The sequence below is a fragment of the Esox lucius genome, chromosome 3 (genome assembly GCF_011004845.1).
Source record: "Esox lucius isolate fEsoLuc1 chromosome 3, fEsoLuc1.pri, whole genome shotgun sequence".
Lineage (NCBI taxonomy): Eukaryota > Metazoa > Chordata > Actinopteri > Esociformes > Esocidae > Esox > Esox lucius.
In genome coordinates this window covers 25,811,437-25,835,219 of record NC_047571.1, presented here as the reverse complement: position 1 = coordinate 25,835,219, position 23,783 = coordinate 25,811,437, and the positions used below count along the sequence as shown (strand labels likewise).

General features: G+C 40.4%; 1 protein-coding gene across 2 annotated transcripts in view; it reads right to left on the bottom strand.

Moving 5' to 3' along the window:
• Window positions 1-19,501: 19,501 nt before the first annotated feature.
• Window positions 19,502-23,783, bottom strand: part of basp1 (brain abundant, membrane attached signal protein 1) — a 42,935-nt gene continuing 38,653 nt past the window's right edge. For both annotated transcript variants that reach the window (XM_010892958.3, XM_010892950.3), the window contains exon 2: window positions 19,502-22,798. In XM_010892958.3, the coding sequence (XP_010891260.1) occupies window positions 22,130-22,783 (654 nt within the window). In that variant the 5' untranslated portion in view covers window positions 22,784-22,798 and the 3' untranslated portion in view covers window positions 19,502-22,129. The remainder of the gene's footprint in view (window positions 22,799-23,783) is intronic.

The following is a 23,783-nucleotide window of genomic DNA, read 5'->3' as shown; positions in this document are numbered from 1 at the left end:
TCCCTGTCTCTGTCTCTCTCTCTCTACATATACAATTCAGAGCTATTTATTTACAAATGGGTGTGTATTGCACAGTTTAAAATTGAGGGATATTACACCCACATCATTGTCTTTAACAGTAAGTGTCTCAGGCTGGACATTTTCCCTCAGGACCATTAGAGTGTAATGAGTGGTGGTAACACATGCGCCCATTACAGAAATGAAACACTTTAGTTCTTCCGACTACCATGAATGTGGCAGGGGTCGAGGGGTGAGTAATTAGTGTAAAAATGTTTTTCAAACGGTGCTACATTTGTCACACTTCTTATCATAGGCCTAGTCCTGTCATAACTTCCTGTCATAGGTCTAGTCCTGTCATAACTTCCTGTCATAGGTCTAGTCCTGTCATAACTTCCTGTCATAGGTCTAGTCCTGTCATAACTTCCTGTCATAGGTCTAGTCCTGTCATAACTTCCTGTCATAGGTCTAGTCCTGTCATAACTTCAGTCCTGTCATAACTTTCTGTCATAGGTCTAGTCCTGTCATAACTTTCTGTCATAGGTCTAGTCCTGTCATAACTTCCTGTCATAGGTCTAGTCCTGTCATAACTTCCTGTCATAGGTCTAGTCCTGTCATAACTTCAGTCCTGTCATAACTTTGTGTCATAGGTCTAGTCCTGTCATAACTTTCTGTCATAGGTCTAGTCCTGTCATAACTTCAGTCCTGTCATAACTTTCTGTCATAGGTCTAGTCCTGTCATAACTTTGTGTCATAGGTCTAGTCCTGTCATAACTTTGTGTCATAGGTCTAGTCCTGTCATAGTGGGATAATTTTGCACGTTTAAAATGCATTCTTCCACTGAAATTGAATATTTTAGTTTCACACCCCTGGGCCTATAAAGCAAGTTATGGTCAACGTGGCTTTTAAAGGAAACTCAGGGTTGAGCTGGAGCAAGCGGAATTGGCTGTGAATGGGATCTTCGTAAACATTATCTGTAAGAGCGGCAAATGCTATAAGCCGCATTCAAATTGAATTCCAGCCTTTGATTATCCTGGACTCTCACCACTTCCATGCCAGTCAGGAGAACCACGACCTGTCATCTGAACTGTAGCATTATCGGCCTTCTGTTTGATTATGGGAGAAACAACAGTATTCCCTGCAGACTGAATGTTTTCATTAGTGTTTCATTAGAGTTTCATTAGTGTTTCATTAATGTTTCATTAATGTATTCATTTCATTTTGTATCTTCACATGAGAAAAAAAAACATGGCAAATCAATATTTCTTGTTTACTTGTCTGCTCTGTTCTTTCACACTGTTTTCATTAACAATAACTTGAAACCGGCATTGCCAAGGTTTACAAAGGAAAATGTTTGGAGACATTATCTGCTCTTCTCTCACTTCCTTTGTTGCTTTAATGGTCTCCACACTACAAGCACGGCCATCAAAACCATTTCATAAAGAAGGATAGTGTATTGTTCATTTTTGCTGGCTCGTTCACGTCAACAAGCTTCAATTTGTCTCCCACTTAGCTAATCGACACTCTGCCATAGCCAGGGAAAACAGACCCTATGAAGCGCGAGTTAGAAAATGGAGATCCAATAAGTCACGCGTAAGCTTCCAACCAAGGCTCTTTCCAACTACAGACAACCCACCCAGAGAACAGAAAATAGAAATGAATAGACATTGTCCATTTGTCGAAAAGTAGTGAAAACATTATCTTCAACTTCAAACGCATTTTGTGCGTACTATTGTTTTGATAATAATAATACATAAATTAAACAAAATACACAATTTACAATTTGAAAAAATATATTCAAATCTACTGTGTATAAATGTTCTACCAGCTTTGAAGAGACAGCATTAAGAAATCATATTGGATATACACATATTGCATTATGAGGTCCTATCTGATTTACACATATCGCATTATGAGGTCCTATCTGATTTATACATATAGCTTTATGAGGTCCTATCTGATTTACACATATCGCATTATGAGGTCCTATCTGATTTATACATATAGCTTTATGAGGTCCCATCTGATTTATTCATACAGCATTATGAGGTCCTACCAGCTTTGAGGAGACAGCATTATCAGATCGTATCTGGTATACACTTACAGCGTTATTAGTTCTTATTTGGTTGACAGAGAAAGAATGGAAGTACAATCTTATGAGATCCAATAGCCTGTTTACAGTTTTGTCAATTGCATGCCAGGATCATAATATCAGGATATAGCCTTATGAGGTCCTTACAGTAGAGACAAAGTATAGCCGTTTTACTGTTGTATCAATTATCCAGACTTTCATATGGTGCGAGTTTCGAGAAGTGTGTTTTTAGTTTGAGAAAATGTACAACATATCAAGGAAATATATGTCGTATCAGACAACCCAATATTTTCCCACTTTTGAACCATAACTGCTTCTGGTTTATTTTCAGGGGTTGCGCTTTTCGATTGAAATCTGACTTTAGCAAAATATTTTGTCTGTGATACAATGACGGCACAGTTATCACATTCAGTCCGTTGGGAAATAGAGAGGGACTGAGACTGATCCGAGATCAGTAAGGCAATGCAATGTTTTTCGGTTGACACTGCCTAGGAGTATGTCCTTCCTCATGGGCCTGAGTCTGTGTTTGTGTGCGCGTACTTGAAGCAGACACATCACACTTTTTCCAGAATGTCATTGACCCTGGCCATGGCAAGAAGCATCATCAAGTTGAGATGCACAGTTACTGTCAAATCGGAGCATATTATTACCTGCTTACAGTGACCGTAGAATGTCTCTTAATTTTGGTTCACACATTTTAAGATGTAATGGTTGCTTAGCAACAACACTACTCTTTCTCTCCCGTGTTCACGTTGTGACAACTGGCAAAAGGGGGAGACCAATTTGTTGCAGTAGACAAATAAAAACGACACATTTTGAATTGTAGTAGAAAATGTGCATAACGTGAAATATGCAGTACACAAAATATTATTACGTTTTACTTCTAAAACAGAGTTTTAAAGGCTGAACCTTTGAGAATCTTTATACAGCAGATGGGACCTGATTAATTGTAATCTGCATTGAATGAGCTGGCATTAAAGGACAGCTGACAGAGGGGAGCAAAATACTTTCAATTTCTTGCAGGACTGGTTACAAATGCGTTAACACCAGACATGTTTATCATGCCTTGGATTTGCAAAGTACCAGATGGCACTGATATGCAGTGGTTAACTGTGATAATGGTCAGCTCTATATATTTATAGTAATCAACCCTGAAGTCATCCAGAAAGCCTGAATCTTCAACCATATTTGAGTATATTGATATTTAATATTTAATTGCCAGACATGACCACCTTTTTGTCCTGGCAACTACAAACATTCTAATGTATGAGAAGTCCACTAATGATAATGTCTTTAGTGGTGCACCCAACACGGCAGACATTGTTCTGTGGGGGAGGCCAGAGGGAGGTGCTCATCACAGAATTTGGCAAGCACCATGGTATTGAAGTGGATGCACACTTCAGCTAGGAGCCAGCAGAGGGAGTGCAGGGGTGGGGTGACATAACAGAACTTAGGATGGTTGATCGTCAGGCAGTCTGCAACGTTCCTTGTTAAGGTGCTACTCTATACTCTAGAGCATCATCCTGCAGGTGGCCTTGATCTTTGAGGAGTGCCAAAGGTTGTGAACCGGAGTAATGCCAAGACTTTCTGCACCCTGGGAGGAGGACACAGTTGAGCTTTTCACTGCAATTAGAAGGCCTTAATAAGCCTTCCCTCAGAGGAAGAGCTGCTGCTCCACCTTATCGAGGTTTAGCTTGAGGTGGTCGGCCGGAATCTAAGCAGTTATGTTTGCCAGGCAAAGAGAAATAAGTTTCACCATCTGGGTGTTAGAAAGCTAAGAAAAATACTTGAGTGTCTTCCGCATAGCAGGATTTACCATGTGAAGATAAGATGGAGTCAAGTTATTTGGGGTTTAGAGAAAAGTGTAGAGGGCTGTTAATCAAGCCCTGGAGGAAGCTGTAGTGAGAGCCCACAGGGCAGTCACATATCCTCTTCTCATCACCTGGTAGAAGCAGCCTGCCAATTGAGACACAATCCAAGAGTACGTTAAACCTGAAACACCCAGCCCCGAGAGAATGGAGTAAAGTATATAATTTTTTTCCTGTGACAAAGCAGTTCAAAAGCAAATTAAATGGACAGTAAAGCATATTCTATTATTAAAGGGTCAATTTCTGACTAAGAGTGTTTATTTGTGATGCTAAACTTCTGAAGTAAATGTGTGGACACGCACAGATGTAATTTGTATCTATAAATGCAAAGACTTTCTCACTCATTTCAATATCGACAATACTTCATGCGGAACTAGCACTGGCAACTTGGCAATATCTGAGTTCCTTGCTAGCATTGAATATTTTGAATTGAATGCATAATGTGCACTAGATAAATCACTGAGGGTTGGGAAAGCACTAGACTGAGCTGCAACCGTTCAGTATGATACCATGCTTTGTAAACTCTATCCTGGACCCACCTCCAACACTATCCATTCCACTGGACCCTTCGGGAAATTCTAGTCAACTGACATGTTGAAGATGTTTTTCCTCATTGGTACTCTCCACAGAGAGACAAGTCAGACACAGGCCTTGATGCCTCACTGGCAATGGTTGTAGAAAAACAGATCTGAAAATCTGAAGGATGTCACGCGCCGAGCCCCACGTTCATCCCAGAGGTAAATAACTGCAATCTCTCGTCCTTTATTCTGATCCCTTTTCCTGTCCTCTGTTTTGTGTGTTGTCATCCATTATCCTATTCTATTCTAGAAGGAGTTATTAAACTCCAATTGATTGCAATCGGTTTCTTTGTAATGGGCTGCATGAATCAAATCCTCGAGTCAACTCTTTCTCATGACCTGACTCCCACACAAACTGGAATAATTTTGGCTGGCCTGGATATTGTTCTTCAGGGATTTCTGAAGGGAGAAGCGTGCTACTCAGCTACTTGCAGTCATTTTAGATGTATGTAATTAACATTGTTTGGGGCAAACTGGCACCCTGTTCACTACTTTGAATCAGCCATATGGGGCCCTCGTCAAAAGTAGTGCACCATATAGAGAAGAGGACCATTGGGGATACACACTGGTTTATTTAGAGCTTCTAAGAAAGTGCATCAGTAGCAAAAAATGACAGCTGCAATGAGTAGGTCTATTTTGGGATCTTCTCAAGTCTAGCAGGAAGATCATAGGGTGTGGTTTAAACTGTGTTGCAAACATAAAAGGGGATTACATATTGCCCTTAAATCAGTAGCATTGTTCTTTTGTCTTTCTTAAAAGTGTGTCATCAGTGGAAGACGGGTAACAGACAGCACCTGCAAATGTGTGTGGCCCTTTTAGTTGAATATACATCTCTATTTTCCCTCTCTCTCTCTCTCTCTCTCTCTCCAGCCCCATATCCTCTCTCCAATCCCCTCGTTCTTTCTGCATCTCTCTCTCGCTCTCTCCAAGTGAAACACATGCTCAATTGGATTCAGGTCAGGTGATTGAATGGCCAGTTAAAAACATGCTCGTGTGCAATTGTCCTGTCCTAATGAAGTGTCACCCAATGAGCAGGGTGGCAGGCCCTCTCCACCTGATTTCACAGATTAGTTGGTATGCCAGTTGCTTTTTTGTCATTGACACCTTCCTCTCGTCATCACTTTGGTACATGTTAGTATTTGTCTGTCCACAATACCTGTTCTCCAGAGCTCTCCAGGCTCTTGTTGGTATTACTCAGGCCATCCTGTTTTTGAGGATATATCTGCATCACGATGGCCTGCTTGATTTGCGCTGACACTTCCAACAGACTCCAAACAGAAAATGCAGAGCATAGAATGAAGACATTGAAAGCCCTCTCATGCATGCACTAATGATGCAACCACACCCACCAGCCAAGTAAGTGACAGCGGCAATGAGAACTGTCTAAATACTTTTGGTACCATTAAACGGCGGGCAATGTATGGAACATGCAGTTATTCATGAACGTTGGTCCGATACAGATGGAAATACAATCAGATCAAAGCCGATGATGTACTGTAACCCCATAATCATTGTATTATTTCAAATAACAAATGCTGGAGTACAAAGCCCGAACCACAAAACTTGTGTCACAGTTTATTTAACCTTTGTTTATACAGGTTGTCTCTATGGGATAAATGTCTTTTTCAAGAGAGACCTGTTCTGACCAAGATCGCTGCAGGCAAGGGAAGGAAGGAGAGAGCATTTCAGACAATATCAAACATGACAGTATTTCAGACAGTAGCAGGAATAACAAACATAGACATGGATACAGACTTAACCGCAATATACGTGTGCAGTACCACAAATCCCACTTTTTAGTTATATTATATATTGATATATTGATATCAGGTCTCAAATCTATCTAAATATTTTTACATTTTCATGGATGTGTTCCAGGCTGCTTGAATGTATTCCAAGTTTCAAAAGTAAACATTTTATAATGACATGTACACACTGAATATGCAGAGAATCAACCAGTGAGATTCATAGCTGAAGGCAAAATTGTAATTAAATCTGTGATTACAGTATGTTCAGTGCCAGGAGTGCACAACATATTGGGTTGCATTGACTCTCCTGTCTTTATTGACTTTTATTGCAGAGGTGCAGATAATGTGTGGTTTGTTCGGTTTCATCTGAAGCTCCAACATGATTGTTCTAAATTTAGAACACGAGAGTAGGGAAATTACAGTTTGAAGATACTTTAAAGTCTACTTCTTTTTCGTGTTTGCTGTGTCTCTGACTGATAAGCCTCTTTGCGTTTCGTATTTCACACTAACTCTGTTAGTGGAGCATAGAGTCAAAGAGAGGACAGTTGGAAACAAGAAAGTCCACACTTGGGACAACAAATCCTCCACAAAATGTTTGAATGCTGTATGCCTACAAAGTGGATTAAAATGAAAATTCAAAGACATTCAAACAAGGTCACATGTTGAAAATGTAAGAGTCATGACTAAAACCAAAACTATACAAATTGTAATGGATCATAGACTTAATTTTGTCCAGCTAACAGTCATCAAAAAGATTATAATTTACGTAAACAAAATAACAGTTGCCATACAACCATCAACCTCTTTGTTTGATTGCTCAGAATATGCCACCCTACCTATGATGGACAGTTCAATTTCCACCAAACCTTGTCCTTAGAATCTGTGATTTCTTTGGACGATGAATATGAGGAGTGTAACCTACAGTACAGTATATTACTTAGACAAGTACACATTTTACAGATAATACTGACCTGGTTCCATCTTAGTTGTTGAAACCATGGATAGATGATGTGGAAAAAAAGTATCTGTACTAGAATAGTTGGGTTCAGGTCAGTAGAATATTGTTGGAAAATGTCTGTGCTAAGTAATGTCAGATCTGTGAGACCAGGAGGACCACTGATAGAGGCCTTTTTATGGTATCATGACAAAACATACTGACAAAACATGCTGAAAGTGAAACATACTTATCTTTCACTTTCCAGAACTGTTCCAGTTACTATGGTTCATTCACAAAAAAATGTATAAGGGTATAAATCTACTTGCGCCACTGCTTGAATATCCAGTGTAACTTTGACATTTCAGACATCAATGTCCCTTAATAAAAAATATATTATTCTCTTCCAAAATGTGAATGAGTTATAATCCATGTAATAATTAGCATTTCCTGTTGCTGCAGGATGTTTTACTGATTTAGAAAACTGGATCAAATACAGATCCTACATCACTACAAAGGGATTTTGTTGGCTTTTGTGACTGTCACTCCACATGACTTCAGAGTCTTAAACTACCCTAGCGGCAGCAGGGAATCAGGAAGGATAACTGAAAGCCGAGCTACCTAGATCCGTGGAAAACTAATTGGACTTTATGCGCATCAGAAACCGATGCATGCACATCTTTGCATTTTTATTTTTCCATATTACAGATGAGACAGACGTCAAATATACAATACACAAATCCTAAAATATATAAATGTAGTAAAAATAGCACAATAGAGCTACACCTTGATAAATGTTGTTTTATCTACATACTGTACAGGTTCCTCTCGAATTCCCATATAGTGGCAAACCAGGAATCAACAAGGTATGAAAAGACATGAAAAACATTTTCATGGGCATATTTTTGCTTGTCTGTACAGTGTTGCACCAGTTTGTGTAAACCTGTCCATAGAATGCCCATAGAATGTCCATAGAATGAAGTATGTTGAGTTTAGTCCAATGTGTAACGATAAATTACACAAACATGTTACTGGTGTTAAGTGACCGAAGCAGAACTGTATATAATGCAGAACATACAGTATCTCACAAAAATGAGTACACCCCACAAATTTTTGCAAAGATTTTATTTTATCTTTTCATGTGACAACACTGAGGAAATAACACTTTGCTACAATGAAAAGTAGTGAGTGTACAGCTTGTATAACAGTGTAAATTTGCTGTCCCCTCAAAATAACTCAACAAAAGTGAGTAAACCCCTAAGTGAAAATGTCCAAATTCGGGCCAATTAGCCATTTTCCCTCCCTGGTGTCATGTGACTCATTAGTGTTACAAGGTCTCAGGTGTGAATGGGGAGCAGATGTGTTAAATTTGGGGTTATCGCTCTCACACTCCCTCATACTGGTCACTGGAAGTTCAACATGGCACCTCATGGCAAAGAACTCTCTGAGGATCTGAAAAAAATAATTGTTGCTCTACATAAAGATGGCCTAGGCTATAAGAAAATTGCCTATCAGTGCTCAGACCATACGCCGCACACTGCATCAAATTGGTCTGCATGGCTGTCGTCCCAGAATGAAGGCATCTTCTAAAGATGATGCGCAAGAAAGCCTGCAAACAGTTTGCTGAAGACAAGCAGACTACAAGCGGATTACTGGAACCATGTCCTGTAGTCTGATAAGACCAAGATGAACCTATTTGGTTCAGATGGTGTCAAGCGTGTGTGGCGGCAACCAGGTGAGGAGTACAAAGACAAGTGTGTCTTGCCTACAGTCAAGCATGGTGGTGGGAGTGTCATGGTCTGGGGCTGCATGAGTGCTGCCGGCACTGGGGAGCTACAGTTCATTGAGGGAACCATGAATGCCAACATGTACTGTGACAAACTGAAGCAGAGCGTGATCCCTTCCCTTCAGAGACTGGGCGCAGGGCAGTATTCCAACATGATAACGACCCCAAACACACCTCAAAGACGACCACTGCCTTGCTAAAGAAGCTGAGGGTAAAGGTGATGGACTGGCCAAGCATGTCTCCAGACCTAAACCCTATTGAGCATTTGTGGGGCATCCTCAAATGGAAGGTGGAGGAGCGCAAGCTCTCTAACATCCACCAGCTCTGTGATGTCATCATGGAGGAGTGAAAGAGGACTAGAGAGGCAACCTGTGAAACTCCATGCCCAAGAGGGTTAAGGCAGTGCTGGAAAATAATGGTGGCCACACAAAATATTGACACTTTGGGCCCAATTTGGACATTTTCACTTAGAGGTGTACTCACTTTTGTTGCCAGCGGTTAAGACATTAATGGCTGTGTGTTGAGTTATTTTGAGGGGACAGAAAATGTACACTGTTATACAAGCTGTACACTCACTACTTTACATTGTAGCAAAGTGTCATTTCTTCAGTGTTGTCACATGAAAAGATATAATAAAAATGTGAGGGGTGTACTCACTTTTGTGAGATACTGTATATATCGAACGCTTCCCCTGCATATTTTAATGCCTTTCTATGAATTCTGATGTTAATTTGAAACGCTAGTTGTTTGTTTGTTATTTTTTGTATTTAATGCTTGCTCCAAAGGCATGATATGCTGCAAATGTCTAGCTATGTTCCGCTGCAAGAGCATTTAGGCTTATAGTGAGTGTGTACTATATTATCTGTGTGTACTGCTCCATACGTGTGTCTCTCTCCATGCATAAGTGTGACGGTATGTGCTGTTTGTTCCCTCTCCACGCGCATGCCCTCCCTTCCGCCTCATCTATCAGCAGCTCTCCCAGTCAGTGGGTGGAATTCTGCAGTGGCTACACTGGTGCCTGTTGCTAGGGGAGAATAGGCACCGTAGCCACCTATACAGCCAATCGTGCCGATCCAGGAAGCTTTTGAACCAATGAGTTGGCGGTGCGAGACGGTGGGCTGATGCTCAGCTCTTCATGTAATTTCGTCTGATTTCTCAGTGGGGTTGTTATGTGTTTGACATCAAAGCAGGTATCCATCCAAGAGTTATTTTCAGTCACTGTGACTGTGCCAGTAACGGGATCTATTTTGGATTGTATAGAAATTGTACCCTAGGTTGTGATGTGATTTGTAACGACAAAAATATTACGTTGTCCTCCGGTATCACACACACAGGTTCGGCAACTACCACCTTCTTTCATCACATTCCCTGATAATGGAGACTTACACCCTTATCTGGCCTAGTATTCTACATCTTACAATAATCCGCCAAGGTAGCAATATGGATATGCTGAATGAAAATGTTCCTCACAATACAGCATGTTGCCACGTCCTGTATTAAATATGTATTGTTTCAGTTATCCCCGTAGCTTATTAAGGATACAGATCTCATTAATTAAAACCGCAAAATTAATTTGTGGCTGTTGCTTAACAGACACTTTAAATCTTCAAATTATTATTTCCAAGTAATGGGACTGCAAAATAAGAATCCCCTTTTAAAATCCTCAACATATTTCAGGCAGTATTATTATTAATATTTCTATGCACAATACTAATTTTACATCATCCCAGCTAAAAACACTGTTTGAAACATGTAGAACAAAGCGGAAGAAATTCATATGAGCCGCTTCTTTGAACACATCTCCAATAGGTTTCACAAAAATGAGACAGTAACGTTGAGCGTAAAGGTAAAAGGTCAAACAAAAACAGAGTCATCCTGGTGTGTGAAAATATTGTAACAGTGAGAGACAAGGCAAACCACTCAGTTGATGGCCTCATCTCTGAGTCGGCTTCACAGTGGTGGTTTCTGGGTAACGGGTATGAACACTTGGTACTCTTGCAGCCTCTTCACCCTCCGTCTTCCAGGTGTCTTTCACTTTCTTTGGTTTTCCGCATCACAGGGGCAGAGCAGCAGGCTTCCAATAAGATTTATATGATTATATTGCAAGACATAACAGTCTTGTCGAACTGGTAGCACATGTCTACAAATATTCTGCTGTCAGAGGAAACTGGTTTGACCCTGGTGACAGTGAGTTTTCCAGTGTACCAGACATCCCAGACCTTGTGGTTGTGGTGAAGGCCAGGGGGAAGAGCTCCACTTGAAATTGTGCTACTTCCTTTTTAAAGCAGGCCTTTGCTGATAAAGTCCATAAATACCTCCCCATGGAGTTACACACAAACTAAAAGTTTGAAATAAATATATATCAACATAGCCCTCCAGCTATCATGCTTTAATCTAAAAAGAAAACACAGTATAGAGATCAGACATTTAATCAACCATAAGCAGAATCCTTTTTCATTTTCGTCTCAATCCATGGTTATGCGTTTGAGTCATCCACTGGGCTATCAGGCTCGGTGTCTATCTGTGTTCGAAAGGCCTTGGAAGTTTGTGCAGACTTGTGGTTCTGGTATTGGTTAGTCTGTCAATGCTCAGAAGCTGACACTGTGTGGCCTTCAGACTGCAGGCCTGTCAAATACTGTCAGCAGTCATGGGCAGCCTACCAGTAGTAAGTAGATGCATACCATACCCACAAGTGTCAAAACATCCGTAACCTTTAAATTGATTGAATCCTTTTAACTCTAATCTGATATGTGTAATCAAATAAAGTATTTAAAGTGCATGTGCTTGTGTTCTACACACACAAGTAGGTTCTACACAACGCACACACACACACATAAACACACACAGCTGAAAGGAGGCAGCTGTTAGTGTTGTGATGAGGCTTTGAGCAAATATCAGTGAATTGCCCTGCGGTTATTGTTTCAGAGACATGTACAGTATAAAAAGCCCCCGGTAGCACACAAGCTCAGATGCCAAATCTTGTCATCACGTCATCAGACAAAATAATAATCGGATGTATTTTTAACAGCCTTACCGTTGTTTTAACATGTTATTATTAGAAACATCTCAACACATATCTGTCTCTTGACAGGTTGTTCACTTATGATATATAGCTATGAGAGACCCGAACACAGTCTTCATTCTCATTTTACCTGGTATTTTACTTGGTTCTAAAGCATGCCTCACTTCCTTTCCAATGTCCTGAAACAACGGTTGGCCAAAGGTTCCACTTTCAGGGAGTCATAGGCTTGAAATGTTCCATGATTTCAAACAAATAATTTGAAAACTTAATTTGAGCCAGGCCGTTTGGCTCATCATATGACCAATACATGCCACACCATTCTGCTGTTGAGGTTCCCCCTCACCATTCCAACAAACAGCGTCTTTTTCACAAACTTAAATATCACTTTTAGAAAGGAAAACAGTTTTTCTCTTGTTTTATGTTAACGTCTGTAATTTTTCAAAGAAATGCTGGACATTTATTTAATTGCACACCTGGTTTCTTGTGTAAATCACTTCCTCTGATAGAATGCCATCTAAACCAATCACGTGTGGCCTGGTGATGGTTGGACAAGTTCTGCAGTTCTTTTGGCATTGTGTATGTGAAATATGACTCTTTCATGCAGCTCTATAATATAAGAACAAATATATATAACACCATAATGGGTAGTTCACAACTGATTAAAGGAACCGTTTGTATGATTTCTACCATACGAATGCATAAAATGCTAATAATATTATAAATTATTTTGTGTAAAGATAGTATTTCAAATGGAGCACTTCACAAATAGTTTGTTATTGTCAGTGTACTCACGCTCATAGATTTGTCATTTTTCCAATAATTTTTGCTTGTTTATTTCCATCCAGTCATTGCGTAAAAAAACTCCGGAGATAATTAAATATAGGCATTGCTTTCAAGAGATAGAAGAATATACAGGCTGGTTTTGACATGAACAATGTGTTGTTGGCCATATTTCTGCTTGACAGTTAAGCTCTCTATCTAACAAGCAATATAACTATTAGTAAGCTACCCATAAATCTCTGATGTATTGTCTGGCACAGCTAACAAGGACCAAGTTCATCAAGATAGGCTTTAAAAATTTGTAAACTGAACCGAACTTTGTACAACATAAGCTAGAATGCCAAGCTAACTAGGTGTTATCTAGTTAGCTTCCCAAGGTCTAACAAAGGAAACTCTGTCTGTCCTGCATCATTATATACAAAAATAATTGTCGGCTTTGTTTTAGTTATACAACAGCCAGGATAGGCTTCAACAATGGGAATCGTTTCTGCCAATTTCCTCTCCTTCAACTGAAACACGTTTAACTATCATACTCATTGTTTCTCATGGTTTCGATTTCAAACACCAAGCTCTGCTCTGCCCAGGTCTGTGAACTGCTTAGAATGGAATATAATACCTACCTAATAATTGTATTAAGTTTGCAGTGTTTTGAGAACTGTTGTTTAAAAACAATAGGTACAAAGCACTAAACTGTGCTAGCCCACTTATAATTCTCCTCAGTCAGACACATCATAAATTCAGCGCTGAAACTGTGCGTTAGAGTACGAATGTGGATCTAGGATCAGGTCCATGTCATCCAGTGATCTGGAAGGCCAAACTGATCCTAAATTAGCACCACTCCGGGAAGCTTGACTCTTATGACCCTAGATGTAGGACAAAAGTGTGGACCTATGGACTGGACAATCCCTCAACATGAAGAACCTATAGTATAGTGATCAGATGCAGAGCTGTTGCCTAGTGTCTGGGTCTTCCTCTCTGATCCTTTCGTCTATGCCATGGCTTTGAAGCTGAGAGAAAGAACCTTGGTAACAGACAGTAAGTCAGCTAAATGACACAGGCGCTTTGAAACTGCGATTCACCATTGCTCATGCTGCCTTCAAAGGACATACACATCAGGGAAGAGAAAGAAACCCAATCCTCTGTGTACAAGTAAAAAGAGAAAACTGAAGCAGTGGTCCCCAGAAGGAGAAAGGAGAGAGAGAAAAGAAAATAGCCTGTTTCTCCAGCTGGTTTAGAAATCTGTATATTTGATGTACCTTCAAGGTCTTTGATTGCATTTGCAGAGACTACAGCAGCTACTGCCATGGGAGTTTGAGTCTTGTAGTCTGAGCAAAGGTCAAAAACTGCTGCCTCATAGCTGGTTACCATCAGGTTAAGATGGAGTTATTTTAAACAACAGAATTATCAAACAGGAATAAATATCCATTTGCACCCAAATAATATCAGACACCCAGGACTAAAACATTGCATTATTGAAGTTAAATTACATTTTTCTACATGCAGTTTGTTTAGCCAATCCTATAGGGAAAATGAAGGCTGGTATGAATGCGGTCTGTAATATATTCCAAAAACAACTTATGATGAGACACATTTGTTTGACAAGATGAGTAGAATATGACTGTATCCTTGAAAACTGGATATTTCAGTTTTATGGACTCCTCAAGAGGGTGGCATATGTCTACCCAGAGATTTAAAAGACAAATCAAGACAGGATCATTTCTTCCCTTCAGTTTTAACTTCCCTTAATATTTGTACGGCTCTCACAAAAATTGGATATATGATGCATCTTGCCTTCCAGATCCAGCATTCACCAAAATCACACTGACACTCATTCAAAGCCTCCGAATTCTTCTTATATCCTAACCCTGACTGCTGTATTTGAAGAATCTTATTCCGGATTTGCTTTGAATTTTCCCTCATTTTCATAAAGTAGTTTTTGTAAGGAATTGTACTAACCTACTGTGGGACCTCACAGAAACAGTTGTATTTAACCTAAAATCATGTGAAAAACAATAATCTCACATACATTACATGGACTATATGAAACTAATTACGTGATTTCTAAAGACAATTGGTTGCTCCACATATTGGGAAAGGTTGCTCCACACATATCACAACAATAGGGGGGGTGAATGCTTATGCAATCAATTATTTTCTGTTTTAAAATCAAAAATAATTTAGAACAATTTGCAGAGTTTATTTTTCACTTTGACAGTGTGGATATTTTAACATTTTGATCAGTGTCAAAAAACGGATTAGTCCAAGGGATGAATACATGCGACAACAGAAGTCCAAGGGATGAATACTTTTAAGTGCAACTGAAAGCAAGGACAGTTTTACACTATACCAGGGGTGGGCAATATTTTTCACTGGGGGGGCACACTGAAAATGCCAGAGAGCATCGTGGGCCAGATTACTTTTTTAACCAACATGTCTAAAAACACACAGCATAGCTAACTCTGTTAACTTGCATATTGTATTCATGACAAGTGAGGTGAAGTCAGGAGTTATTTGAAGCAGTGTGCGGTACTGTTGAAGCAGTGTGCGGTTCTGTTGAATCAGTGTGCGGTACTGTTGAAGCAGTGTGCGGTTCTGATGAAGCAGTGTGCGGTTCTGTTGAAGCAGTGTGCGGTACTGCTGCAAGATGTTCATCAGTGAGGCTGAATCGGTGCTTGGACAGTTTTTGTATTTCGCTGCATGCTTGCTCTGGAAGTGCCTTTGCATATTGTACTCTTTAAAACGGTGACGTTAGTTCAACATACTAAGCAAGTTGCTTTATCTGCGACATAAGAAAATAAATATTTTCCTGTCAATAGCTTTTTAAATACCCTGCTTTCATTATCAACTTTTCTTAGGCTAATTTCCAGAGATCGCTAGCCATTAATTGCGTATAGTACGTACAAATAATAACTTCCGCTCGTGGATTGTGGTGCTGGTACCTACGTATCATAGCAACGCAAATACCTTGTTTCAACTTAAAGGTATTTTAAACAGACAGTATGATACTGCTGTACTTATTACTGGGAGTTCCACAGGACTTTTAATTTGAAAAATAAATAAATATACAACAGTAAATAAAGTAACGTAATCTGCGGACCTCGTCAGGTATTTTGTATTTTGTATTAATAATACTATTATTTAAAAAGTTTAGGATGTAACACGGGCCGGATAGAATGACTCAACGGGCCGGATCCTGCCCGGGGGCCTTATCTTGCCTAGGTCTGCACTATACCCTACTAACCAATAAACAACTCAATGACCACTTTTTTGTGCTTCCTTGCATGTTTTTGTGCTTCCTTGTATGCGATTAGGAACTATAGGAAGAAGCCTGAGTAATAGACAATAGACACTGAGATGTAAATATACTCCCTATCAATGAATCCTCTTAAAATGTTACAAGTTCAACAAGACAAGTCTTTGAAACTAACATCTCTGGGTTAAATTTTAACTTCCGATATCATCATTTATCTTTCCAAAACAACAATAGAAAGACCTGTATGCATCCTCTTTTTGAATCAGACATCACGTGGGCCCATATGCCTTTTGTCAAAAGTTATGCAGTAGATAGGAATTAGGGTGACATTTGGGTACACAATGTTTTGTTAATTATGTCATGAATCACACCCAATCAATGTTTTGCTTCCTATGTTATCTGGTGCTGTACTGTAATGGGAAAGATATAAGAAAGATATTATGGTTGTGATTCTGTGTCTAAACCGATCACTGCTCAGTGATTAGGAGCTTGATTTACTGTCATCCTGTGAGACAGAGAGAGATAAAGAGAGAGGTTAACAAATCTACCTCTGTCTGAGACTTCATATTTTGTGCAAAAAGACACAAAAAGTAAAACTTATGTCTTCAATGAAATTATGTTGATGCATCTCTTCAACTACTTGTGGTATCTCATCATTTTGACATCAAAACAGCAAGTTACAAGGTTTTTCTCACATCAGGAAATCATCAATAGATATATGAGGTATATTTGTACTGTGCACTTTTAACCGTGATGAGCTGTTTGATTAGTTAAGTTTTGGTTCCTTGGCATGCTTACTATACCTATAAGGACATATATAATCAGAAAATTGATACAATGCTTTGTTCATTTACTTTGGAGAACACATCATTATAATAAAAGTTCTGAAACTCTCTGGTCAAGTCAAGCCTGCCACAGAATTTATAACAGGATATGTGGTTCATTTAAGCGATCAAGGAATTCAAGGGATGTGTGTGTGTTGGACATAGTTTGTTCCCTGGTTAGGACATTTTTAATGCCAGTGACCCTATCTAGATAGAGAAAGGAAGAAAGCTGCCAATGATTCAGAGCACCAAGGCTATAATATACTAGAACTACACATTGCATTTTTTTTACTACTGCTCTATCACATTTTTTTGGAAGATATATTCTTGACACATCATGATAAGGTTTAGGGTCATTGACAGTACAAGTGTTAGAAACACACCTAACCTAAATAAAGTGTAATGTTAATTAATGGCCAGCAATGTAAGTTCTAACATTGATTGATTCTGCAATAGATGTTCTTCATTTTCATGTATTTGTTATGTTGCTTTACTGGATAGAGATAGTGGGGAAAAGGTTTTTGTTGGCTGGATTCGAACCCATGCTTTAGCTATAAATCTGATCAGGAGCCAGCAGCACTGATGACTGGAGCATCCTGGACCGCCCTGTTAGTTTTCATCTATTACATCCTAATAGGAATTAGAAAAGAAATCTAGAAGTTACTAAATGTAACACATTACTTTGACTGAGTTTGGATAACCCAAATGTTAAATTATCAATTCCAATGTTGGACAGGTAACTCTGACAGATTATATTATATAAGTAACCTACCCAAGGATTGGCAGTATCACAGTGACTGAATGAGGCTTTTTTGGTGGCTGAACTGTCCTGAAAACAAGCACACATAAAACCCTTGTATTGTCTACTGATATCCTTGACATGCTATTATTTGTTCAGCAATACATAACAGTTTGACCATAGACAAACCTGTTTTCTCCTCATCTCACGTCAGATAAAAGGTACTTGGGCCAAGTACATTTGTACAATACGTTGAATTAAACCAATAAGACTGTGTCAAGGTGTGTGTGTGTGTGTTTTACTCAGGCAAACTACTCAGAAAGATAACCTGTTGAGTCCCCAATGTAGTTATTTATAGATGTGCTCTCAATGTACTACCTCTTACCAAAAACTGACACTACTAAAATGTTAACTTAACTAAATCAAAACATAATACAGTGGGGAGAACAAGTATTTGATACACTGCTGATCTTGCAGGTTTTCCCACTTACAAAGCATGTAAAGGTCTGTAATGTTTATCATAGGTACACTTCAACTGTGAGAGATGGAATCTAAAACAAAAATCTGGGCTCCATTCAAGATCTCACCTCATGGGGCATCAATGATCGTGAGGAAGGTGAGGGATCAGCCCAGATCTACACGGCAGGACCTGGTCAATGACCTGAAGAGAGCTGGGACCACAGTCTCAAAGAAAACCATTAGTAACACACTATGCCATCATGGATTAAAATCCTGTAGTGCATGCAAGGTCCCCGTGCTCAAGCCAGTGCATGTCCAGGCCCGTCTGAAGTTTTCCAATGACCATCTGGATGATCCAGAGGAGGAATGGGAGAAGGTCATGTGGTCTGATGAGACAAAAACAGAGCTTTTTGGTATAAACTCCAGTCGCCGTGTTTGGAGGAAGAAGAAGGATGAGTACAAACCCAAGAACACTATCCCAACCGTGAAGCATGGAGGTGGAAACATCATTCTTTGGGGATGCTTTTCTGCAAAGGGGACAGGACAACAGCACCGTATTGAGGGGAGGATGGATGGGGCCATGTATCGCGAGATCTTGGCCAACAACCTCCTTCCCTCAGTAAGAGCATTGAAGATGGGTCGTGGCTGGGTCTTCCAGCATGACAACAACCCGAAACACACAGCCAGGGCAACTAAGGAGTGGCTCAATAAGAAGCATATCAAGGTCCTGGAGTGGCCTAGCCAGTCTCCAGACCTGAACCCAATAGAAAATCTTTGGAGGGAGCTGAAAGTCCGTATTGCCCAGCGACAGCCCCGAAACCTGAAGGATCTGGAGAAGGTCTGTATGGAGGAGTGGGCCAAAATCCCTGCTGCAGTGTGTGCAAACCTGGTCAAGAACTCAAGGAAACGTATGATCTCTGTAATTGCAAACAAACTTTTCTGTACCAAATATTAAGTTCTGCTTTTCTGATATATCAAATACTTATGTCATGCAATAAAATGCAAATTAATTACTTAAAAATCATACAATGTAATTTTCTGGATTTTTGTTTTAGATTCTGTCACTCAAAGTTGAAGAGTACCTATTATAACAATTAGACTTCTACATGCTTTGTAAGTGGGAAAACCTGCAAAATCGGCAGTGTATCAAATACTTGTTCTCCCCACTGTAGATATATACAGTCTCTGAAAAATAGAAACTAACTAAAACTACCACGATCAGTTTGGAAACTTACTGAAACTAAACTGATTTATCTACTTTTAAGAATAACAAAGGAAAAACAAAAGGAAAAACCATAAAACTATAACCCTGGTGCATCCCAGGGCTTATATGTAAACATACAGTTGATCTGCTGCCAAAAAGTTGTTTGAGATCAGATCTTCAGCTTGAATGCAAGTCTCAAACGAAGGCTTGACAAACGCCTAATCTGACATCTTTATTGGAGCCCAAACATCAAATAATGTTCAGTCAGTTCATTCATTTCCTCCACTGACTGAATTCAAACGGAAACTTGGTGATCACAAATACTATAACATGTTCAATGTTTCTTATCACAAATCCTTCACAAGAAATGACAACCAACAGGCAGAATTGACTGATCTAATCCAGATTTCACACTTGCTCGAGTTGTCCTTAGTGTGTACAAATGTGTGGTGGCACCGCAGGGACAAAAGGCTGTAGAGTTGATGTGAGTAGTATTGAAAATGTGCCGGGGGCTTATATAAGTTGAATAATGTATTGTGAAAGGATTACCCCAGCCCACACCACACTCTCTGCCCTAAGTAAATGTTATGCCAGACACTCAGATTAAGAAATGTTTAACCCAAATCACTTTTCAAGAACAGAATTGACTTGTAGAAATGCCACAGTAATATAACAGTGATATCTGCCATTAAGCACACTTTAATCCAAAGCAACTTACATTTTCATATGCGTTCTAACATATTGTTTTATATTTTGTACAATGACTTCATTCCATTTGTTAGTAAGTGCTATCCCAAGTCTGGAGCTGTGTGGCCTCCACCATGACATATTAAAAAATGTTATGCGTTGTAAATCGGAATTTAATTTGTAAGGCTAATTGATACATTTGAAGTTATGTTATGTATGCACTTAGCTAAATAATGTACTGTGTGTTTTCACCCATACATATTATATTTCTTTTATTGGTTATTCCATATTTAGAATGAATAAATATGGTCTTGCTAGAGGCCTGCAATTTCAATCAATTTCTTACATTTTATTACTGTTGCACCATTTATACAAGTACATAGAATTTTAATGCATACCATTTTTCTTTATTTTTTTTCTTGTTTGAATGAGAAGTGGTGTGGAGATAGCAGTAAGACCCAGAATGAAATATCAACTGGAATTGCCATGAATGCAGACTTTAAAAAAAGTATTTTCCACTTAACCGAAAGACAGGACTACAGGTTCACCTGACCACAGACATGCAATTACTTTGTTAAGAGAGGAAGAGACAATCCCAGAGTTGACACACAACATTCCCACAATGTCTCTGCTACATTTCTACATTTTTGGGTAAAAATAAACATTGTGTGTCAACTGGGAGAAACAGGCCAAAAGTTACTCAAAGAATGAATGAATGAATGGGTGAATAAATATACATATATACCTACATATATTTACATATATGTGACATATATGAGCAGAAAGTAGAGAAGAGTTCACGGTGGGTGGAGATGACAAGATCAGAGGCTCCCTTCCTTTTTCGGGTTTCTACCGTCTCACTACTTGAACATGCCACATGGTAGCCATGGTAACGAGGACCATGACAGCCAAGCCTTGAAGATGCCTCTTGCTGTAGTGCCCTCACCCCCAGACAACACCGTTACTGTTGTCAGCTGGGAAAATAGCTTTTTGGGGGGGGGGGTTGTATTTTCCCTCGGTGCTCCATTGTGCCGTGGACGAGAGCTGTTGAGGTATACTGATTAAAACAGTAGATATGTCTTCTTTTTCTAATCAAATAAGATATAATTTGATATATATCCCCCGATAACGATTAGAGACAAACTATGCTGCAGGCAGAGCGGTCTAGAGGAACTGAGAATTCCCTATTTCGGCAAATTCAGAACTTCCAACCATGTTCATAGCCGGAATGCCGGCAATCTACAAAGCTTTGCAGACTTACTATTTTAGAAATGCTTAAAAATTGTCCAGATCATCTACATCTAATGTTTGTCTTAGAAAATCTAACTGTCTCTGAGTGTTGCAAAACATTTCTTAGGACATCTTCATGCTAAAGAATGCATCATTCTCAGATGTCATAACTGTAGGAAAGTCACTGAACATTCTACTGCTCAGGAGTTCAAAGTACCTCCTTTCAACTCTGGTGGAGTCTGAATGTGTTGCCGTGAACCTTTGGGGAAACTGGTGGCAACGTGAGCAACTACAATAAACGTGAACAACCCAGAAATACCAAACAAGCCGCAGACTAGGGGAAAGCAAAGCGAACTCACTTGGCGCTACAGCATAGGTGCCAGGTGGAGTAGCAGAACATGACAATTCTGGAGAGGAGCAGGTTTGGATGTGGGGGGGGGGAGGGGGGAATGTCCAGCCGGTAAATAGATTCAACCCCCCCGTTTTTCCACTGGGTTTTCTGACATTCGCAGCACAGACTGTCCAGGGGAATGTATGGTCCCCGAACCACTGTGGTCTCTGAGAGTACTGTGGGCGAGATGGGGGCGGGGAATGCTGAATCCCAGTAACGGATGGTATGATGGAGGATGGCGTGGAATGGAGGGGCATATGGTTGACACAGACTTGTATCAAAGTTCAAATACTACAGCAGAAAAAAATAGAATAACCAGAATAATAACAATAGTGGTAATAATAATAAACATTGGCAGCAGCATCATCCTTCACAAGGTGGTTGTCACAATTCTCCTCTAACACATCATCATCATCATCATCATCATCATCATCGTCATCATCATTACAATTATTATTATTATATTCATACGGGTGGGCTATTTCATTTTTACTTCATTGTTGTTGTTTTAGGTATTTTCTTAAAAGAAGCTGTCCATTAATCTTGAACTGCTACGGTTTGATCCTGGCTCAGAACTGTGGCGTTGGCCTCCTTGGCCGGGGCGGCCGGCTGGTTGGCTGCCACCGGTGCAGCCGTCGAACACGGGGCCGCGGCGTCCTTCGCATCCGGGCCTGGTCCTGGGGCTTCCGTGGGCTTGGTCCCAGCGGCGGGTGTCGCCTCGGTTTTAGCTGCTGAGGTCGCGGGGGCCTCAGTCTTTTTGGCGTCGACCTCCCCTTTGCTGTCGGCCTGGGCCGCGGGTGGCGCGGGCGCCTGAGCCTTGACGTCCGGGGCTGGGGTGGCTTCCGCGGCTGCAGGGGCCGGCTCTTTCGCGAGGGCAGCTGGTTTCTCCTCAGCTTCCGCGGCCTTGGGCGCCTCCGCTTTGGGCTCGGCATTAGCGGCAGGTTTTTCCGGCTCCTTGGCAGCCGAGGAGGCGGTCTTCTCTTCCTCCTTGGTCGTGGCGGCTTCGGCGGCAGGCGCCTCCTTCGAGGCTGTGTCATTGGCTACCTCGGCACCAGCTGGGGCCTCGTCCTTTTTGTCATTCTGGGCTTGGCCTTCCCCGGCTGACGCACCCTCTGCTTTTGCGTCCTGGTCTTTAGCCTTCTCGTCATTTACATTGTATCCCTTCTTCTTTTTGCTGAGCTTGCCTCCCATCTTAGCCTCTGGTCTCTGAGAGATGAGAAAAAAGAGAAAGAACTTGAGTGTTGGGGAAGTCTAGTGTTAATGCGTGAACAGTACGGGCATCCTCAGAGAATACCTGCGATGTTGAGGTACCGTAAGTACGATGTACTTGTCGTTTGCCACATTAGACACAGGTAGAACAATTGTACTGCTTTCTACTGTTCATTTTGACCCAATCGAAGGATGGATATCTGAGAGTGAGATTGTGTGTGTGTGTGTGTGTGTGTGTGTGTACTACTTATAAATCTTCTCAGAGTAATACTACTGGTCTTGGATCAGTTCCACTTTGTTCATGTGATATTATTTATGGAGTTCCAAGGCAAAACCTTTCCTTAATCAGAACTTTCACCATACCACACATTACCTAGGACTTTCAGAAGACAAGTATGCAGCCAGATGTTTTATTTTCGTACAAATATCTCGCCCGCTTCCATGTCTAGACTTCAGCCTCTTCACATGCTTGTTACCTCTCTCTCAAATAGCTGTCCCCTCGTTGAGCATTCAGAAAGCACTCTCACAGCTCAGACACGAGTGGAAATGAAAATATCTGTTACTGTGGCAACACGCATTCCTATCAAATAGCCCCTAAAAGGCCCCCTGGGGATTATTGCAGCCAGCTAACTGAATTGTCAGCGACAACAAATGGTGGATGCATAGCAGTATATTGACACTCACATAATCTAACCTTTCATTAACATCCGAGAACCACAAGGTTCAGATGCAAGTGAGAAATTAGAATACTTGAATAATACTACGATTAATAATTTTAATATGTGAACGGGATGCGCAAAACCTTACGCCGCTCCGGAGCGAACTCAACCCTGTCAGGAAATTGCAATTACACCGCAGTACGGACAACGTCGATCCCACGAGCAACGTCCGCGGCGAGTTCGGCCTGCTAACAACCAACAACCGGGTACGAATCAGCGTTGACATGCTGCGTATGTCACATCATTGACAGCCGCTAGCCGGA